The 6352-nt window shown below is 47.8% G+C and overlaps 1 protein-coding gene across 1 annotated transcript in view; it reads left to right on the top strand.

The window, feature by feature from the left end:
* Window positions 1-559: 559 nt before the first annotated feature.
* MSRB2 (methionine sulfoxide reductase B2) overlaps window positions 560-6352 on the top strand; it is a 13445-nt gene continuing 7652 nt past the window's right edge. The window contains exons 1-2 of the mRNA XM_015406960.1: window positions 560-894; window positions 4173-4285. Of these exons, the coding sequence (XP_015262446.1) occupies window positions 771-894; window positions 4173-4285 (237 nt within the window). The 5' untranslated portion in view covers window positions 560-770. The remainder of the gene's footprint in view (window positions 895-4172; window positions 4286-6352) is intronic.

Below are 6352 nucleotides of genomic sequence, written 5' to 3'. Positions count from 1 at the left end.
GTATGGAAATCAAACAGAAAAAATCCTTCTTTATGGGGTAGGTGACAAGGTAGGGGTTGCAGAGGAGAATTAACTCCTCCTGAGTCTTTCAACTGTAGATTCACTGTGAGGGGGGAAAAACAGGTAGAGAAGTGTGGCTCCTGTCATAACAACATCCCTTGCATTTGGACAATAGTACTGATCAGACTCGAGGCCGTTCCACAGCTATGGGGAGAGATGCATTTGTGATCCTATTCCTGCAACTTTTGACAGTGCATTGGCCCCCTCACACACATACTAGTAAGAGCAAGACGGGTAGCCATGTTAGTCTGTCTGTAGCAGTAGAAAGGAGCAAGAGTCCCGTAGCGGCTTAAAGACTAACAAAAGCCTAAAAAGATCTGAAGAAGTGAGCAGTGACTCAGGAAAGCTCCGACCCTGCCACAAATGTTGTTAGTCTTTAAGCTGCTACTGGACTCGTGCTCTTTCCTACTACATCCTATTCCTAGTAAAGCACAAGCTCCGCCTGTCGAACTTCTCCCTGAAGCGCAGGATCCCTTCTAGGGAGGAGGGCCAGCAGGGCGCTTGCTTGGGCGAACTCCCGCGCCCTGTCTCGTCCGTTCCGCTGGGCTGTGGGCAGAGATAAGGCGTCAGCCAGGCAGAGGCAGAGCTAGGCCAGGCGGGGCCTGGCGGCGAAGGCCGAGGGGGGGCTTTGTTCTTCCCTCCGGCCGCAGAGGGGACTCCTGGAGGCGCAGCGGGAAAGTCGCTCTGCGCCCAGCGGCTCCCCGGAGGCCATGGCCCGGCTGCTCAGAAGACTTCGCGGCGTGCAGCAGCTGCTGCTCTTTCAGGCGCCCCGAGATGTCGGCGGCAGCGGCAGCAACGCCTGGCTGAGCTCCCGCACGGCTCACTCCGACACGGGTAGCTGCTCCGAGCGGGCGAGGGCACCGGCGGCGGGCTCCTGCGCCTGGTTTTCCGCGTCGTGGTTGGGTCAGCGCAGCGCAGGGCAGGCGGTCGGGAGGCTTTCCCGTCCCGGATGAGGCGCAACCCTCGGCAGGTCTACTCCATGTTAGTCACACTGCGGCTTATTACCGCTAAGGACACCGTTCTTGGCAATCGCAAGGACACTTTCCTGGCGGCGGCGGCGGCCAGGAAACATGGGGACTGATTTCTGAGTAGACCCGCTTAGGCTAGTTCTCATGTGCGGCTACTTAATGGATTTCTCCCTTCTCGTTAAAGGTGGGGGGCAAAGGAGGACGTGGTGTGGCAGGAGGAGCGCAGAGTCCCTCGTCCCGCCCCTCGCGGCTCAGCTTACAAAAAAATAACCAACCCTCTTCTGCGCCGCTGTGATAAAACCTCCGCCTTCATTGGCGCTCGTTGGTTTTCTCGGTAGTTCCGGAGGGGTAGGAGCCCTGGCGGACTGCTAGCGCGTAGCAGCCAAATAGGGGCCTTTTAAAGACTACGTGAGATTTGATTCCAGCATCAGCTTTCTTGAGGCAGAGCTCACTTCAGCTTCTCTTGTATGGTTCAGAGTCAATACATTTTGATGGGTGCGGGTTTTTCACTGCACTGTAGTGTTAGGGTGAGAAGCTGCTGGATATGCAGAGATGCACGCAAGTATTAAAAGCCCCGGAATTATCTCTCATAAATTGGGGCTGGTTTGTCTAGGCAAAATAAGGAGTTCAAAGGGTGTACTTTCCATCAGCCTTTTCTCTGTGTGGCCTGGGTTCTGAGTTGTGGTCATAAACCGGCCCTGTGTAAACCAGTCCTGCTTGTGTGTGAAGGAAGATGTCACACTGGACTGCGAGAATCTGAAATAACAGGAGTGGGTCCGATCCAGCTAAACTGAGCCTTAGCTAAACCCCCATTGACGTAATAAGGCATGGCTACCTTTATAATTTATCAAGTACCCCAAATAATTAGGTGCTAGACAAAGTTAAAAATAAAAGAAGCTCTTGCTTACATCCAAAAGTTTTCCCGAGTGGTTTAAAAGGGGGAGTTGCAATCAGTTTTCACCGGACTGGAGTCTGTCTGTTTTGCTCTGGATGGAAATAAGAGAAAGCCAGAATGTTCCAGTTACTGAAGTGCTGGATATGGGCCTTAGAGTGCTGGCTGAAATTCCCAAGTTGGCCATGAACTCACTGGGGCAAGTAGCTTTTTTTTTTTAAGACTCAGTTTTTCCATCTGTAAAATGGGTAGAATTGTTTCCTTTACTGTGTTGAGAACAAGCAACTTGGCCAATACAAGCATTTTACAGATTCTTGTTTACAGCTAATAAAGGATACATGACCCTCACCTTCTTCCTTAGTGTTCTAGTCCCTGAAATGCTAGTACTGCTGTGCGACATGCCAAGGAACAGCAGGAGCAAAGCCCCTTTGAATTAACGGTGGCTGCGTAGCCCCTGTGCTGGGTGCACGGCCCCTTTTCTCTTTGCCTGAGAAGGATGTGGGATGAAGAGTGGCACAGGTCTCAGTACTGCTCCATTGCCTCAGTCTTTTCTTTCTATATCCTCCTGTTCAGTAACTAAGCATTATAGCATAATGGTGCTCACAAAACAGTGCATCAGCCCAGAGAATTTGAAGGGAGTTCAGCAAACACCCTTTCAGGATTTGGTCCCCTTCGGCTGAGGATGATGACAAATTTCCACTGCTGCGTGTTGCAGAATATTGGGATTATGGGACTGATGCACATTGTAGGGTGCATATGGCTGAATTCTTACTTCAAAGGCTCGAAAAAGACTTCTACTTTCTCTGTTTTATGGTATTTTTTGGCTTGTATGCTAATGTGTGCAGGCTAAGTGGGCCACGGTGTTTTTGTTTCTTGGCCTTTTGTTACCATCCCACTTGTTTCTCTTCCCACATGGTAACCTCAGGACTAGTCCAGGTCTCACAGAGTAGGGCTTGGTGGTTTAGGCCCTGAGTTTCTGCTGTGTTTATGTTCGTGGGGTTGTGCGTTTGACCATGCCATAAGAACATAAGAGAAGCCGATGTTGGATCAGGCCAGTGGCCCATCCAGTCCAACACTCAGTCACACAGTGGCCAAAAACACCTGGTGCCATCAGGAGGTCTAGCAGTGGGGCCAGGACATTAGAAGCCCTCCCCCTGTTGCCCCCCCCCAAGCACCAAGAATACAGAGCATCACTTGCCCCAGCCTAAGAGTTCCCATCTATACCTTGTGGCTAATAGCCACTGATGGACTTCTGCTCCATATACTTATCTAATTCCCTCTTCAAGCCATCCATGCTTGTAGCCGCCGCCACCTCCTGTGGCAGTGAATTCCATGTGTTAATCACTCTTCCAAAACATTCCATGTGTTAATCCATCCTGAGCAGGGTTACATCCTTCTAAGTCTGTTGACGTCAGTGGGCTTGGGGTGCAGCTGCTTAGGATGGCCCTGCAGATCATCGCAAAGTTGCCATAGCTGAATGAAAAGGTGGTCCTGCACCCTAGAAAATGTTTTAGGAAGAAGTCATTATTGAGACCACGGTCCCAAATTCAAACCATGGCATCTGCAGATGAAAATATTCTTCAATATAAGGGACGGGAAAGGCCTCTGCCTGGAGCCTTGGAGTCAGTACTGGTCTAGATTGGCCAGCAATCTGACTTGGCACAAGGCCGTTTAGGATGTATAGCTGCTCGGCCAGTTGCACTGATTGGCTGAACACAGCACAGTCAGTGTTGATGGTTTGGCTCGGCTCTGCATGGTTATTTTTGAGTGCAAGGAAGAGGCAAGATACTGGTCTGGGAACAGAGCAACGTCCATGCTGGAGCTTGAGAGCAGGGCTAGGATCAGGGGTCAGGGAGCCAGAGGATATCTTTTTGAGACCATTTCCTTTCTTTATGGTGTTTTTTAGTAACGGTGCATAATCCCTATTTATTGCACTCCAGGCCTTGTTAAACTTCAACATGAAAATGAACCTTTGACCATTTCCTACTGGTAAATTCCGCTGCTGTGGTGGGAAACCCATTTCTCAGCAGCTGTTCTGAGGGCCTGATCTTTCTGCACCCTCCCAGATGCAGGGAGGCCTGCCACTACATTGCCTCTCTCTGGCTCTGGTTGTAATGCTAGTTTTACATCTGGTGCATGTGTGTAGCCTCCAGTCTGGCACATGAAAACCTGTTCAGTGTGTCATGGGCCACATATCTGTGATTTGCATTTCAGCATATTCAAATGTGCTTCTGACTCTCCCACCTTTCCAGATAAAGACACGGGCTCTCTGACAAGATATGACGAGTCACACGTTACCACTGACTGGCAAAAGAAACTGACTCCTGAACAATTCCATGTCACAAGGGAAAAAGGAACTGAATTGGTAAGCCAAAGAGATGTCACAGTTTTCAAGGCAGTAGGATATGTGTTCTGTACGATATAGAGACAGATCGTATGCCAGATAATTACTGAAGAGACATGGGAAGAGAAATGTCAAAAGATTACAAATAAATGGGTGGGATATAAGGAATGGGTGGAAAGGGGGAAGCCAATCCAAATATCCAAATACGAATGAAGAATCTGTGCACATGGTTAAAAATATGAAGATACTATAAGGAGGGAGGGGGGGGTAAAATGATTGTATAATGATTTAATGTAAGATTATGTATATAAGCTTTATTATTATTATTATTAATAATAATAATAATAATAAAAGAGAGAGAGAGATCGTATGCCGTGTTCCATTCCCTCTCTATTGGGAAGTATCTGTTTTAGGGCCAAAATCCAAGCAACTGTGGCAGACCTGCATCATTAAATGTGTGAAGCTGGGCTTTGGGGAGTATAATTTAATGAAGGATGCTGAACCCTTCCCGCCCAACGTTTCCCTCTGCAGACTCTCCCAATAGCCGCTTTTCCCCAAAGCTGGGCTCAAGCCTGGTTTACACATCTAGCAGAGCTGTGAAATGGTAGAATGGACCACTTTGGACTGCAAGTGGTGGATTCCACCTCTGGCCACTCCTTTGCATAACAAAATTCAGTGCAGACAGAAAACACAGCAAGGGGAGCAGTCCTCCCTTCTCTCTTTGTTTGCTGTGCTTGTTTTCTCTCTGTGTGCGTTTCAACATGGAGTGAGGAAGGACACCAAAACATGCACCTCCCAGATCTTCCGGCTGCTGTTGGAAATAGAGCTGTCCACTCTACCATCTTGTTGTTGCGTAGGTATGCATCAGGACTATTTCTGATATTGCAGCATAGATGGAGAAAATGACCTCTGGAGAGGTGCTGTGATGAAGCTGCCCGCAGTGGGTGACCTTATTCAGTCATGGCTCCTTTGAGGTCTAAGTCACACCCTGTTTCCACCTCAAGGGCTTGAACATAATTTCTTAGGGTCTGGAACCAACTTGTCATAGTCTCCATGATCACATTTGACACGTACAAGCAAATTAAAAAGTCAGTAATTTATTTGCAAGGCTTATTCCTGGGCACAGTCTGCTTCTGAAAAGCTTCCTATTCCCTAAGCAAATACTTTTGTACTGCCTTATATTTGCATGATATACGCAGGTTGCAGAAGGCTTTTCCTAGATTTTTAGCCTAGCGTATATGTAGTCTTTCTCTTAGCCATTTCATATAGTGAACTCGTAATTCTGTGGCTGATGGCAGAAATGAGATGCCATATTAGTAATAGACATCCCTTCTGATTTAGTAAAGCAAACCTGGTATGCTGTTTTCCATTCTCTCAGGAAGACCAAGTCCAACAATACAATTTTCCCCCATATGGTTTTGTTTTCACTCAACCACGTATTGTAGTAGGGGAGTCTCTCTCACAGGTTTCATAAATCAAATCAAGTTATCCCCTAAGGAAACAAAGATATAAGTTACTGTATAAAGACTTTGGCATGTCATCACCTATTCCTTGAATGTGGGAACCATAATGACTTGCTCAGTGGAGGAAGAAAAAGGTTACACTTTCTCTAGACAGCTGCACAGGATAGATGAGGAGTGGGGAATATTTTTGGTCCCAGGGCGGCACCTAGGTCTCCACCCACTCTTTGAGGGCTCTGAATTGCCTGCTGGTTCTTCCTGTATGCATCGCTCATGGTGCAGGAAACAGGAAGATCAGTCTCTGGCCTCAGTACTTTTCATCAGGCATACAGCTTGGATCCCTCAAAGGTGGGCAGAGACCCCATTGTCAGTCACAAGCTCTGGCACAGCTGTTCCTGAAAGAGCAGTTTGTGTCAGAGTGTCTGTTGTGGGGAGGGTGTCTGTTGTGGGGAGGGTAAGTGAAAGGAGTTTGTAAGCCGCTCTGAGACTCCAAGTGAAGGGCGGGGTATAAATCCAATATCATCATCATCATCTTCTTCTTCTTCTTCTTCTTCTTCTTCTTCTTCTTCTTCTTCTTCTTCTTCTTCTTCTTCTTCTTCTTCTTCTTCTTCTTCTTCTTCTTCTTCTT

Source organism: Gekko japonicus, unplaced genomic scaffold (assembly GCF_001447785.1).
Source record: "Gekko japonicus isolate JY-2015 unplaced genomic scaffold, Gekko_japonicus_V1.1 scaffold1483, whole genome shotgun sequence".
In the NCBI taxonomy this organism is placed as follows: domain Eukaryota; kingdom Metazoa; phylum Chordata; class Lepidosauria; order Squamata; family Gekkonidae; genus Gekko; species Gekko japonicus.
Note: the sequence above shows the minus strand (reverse complement) of the source record. Positions and strands in the feature narration are given on the sequence as shown.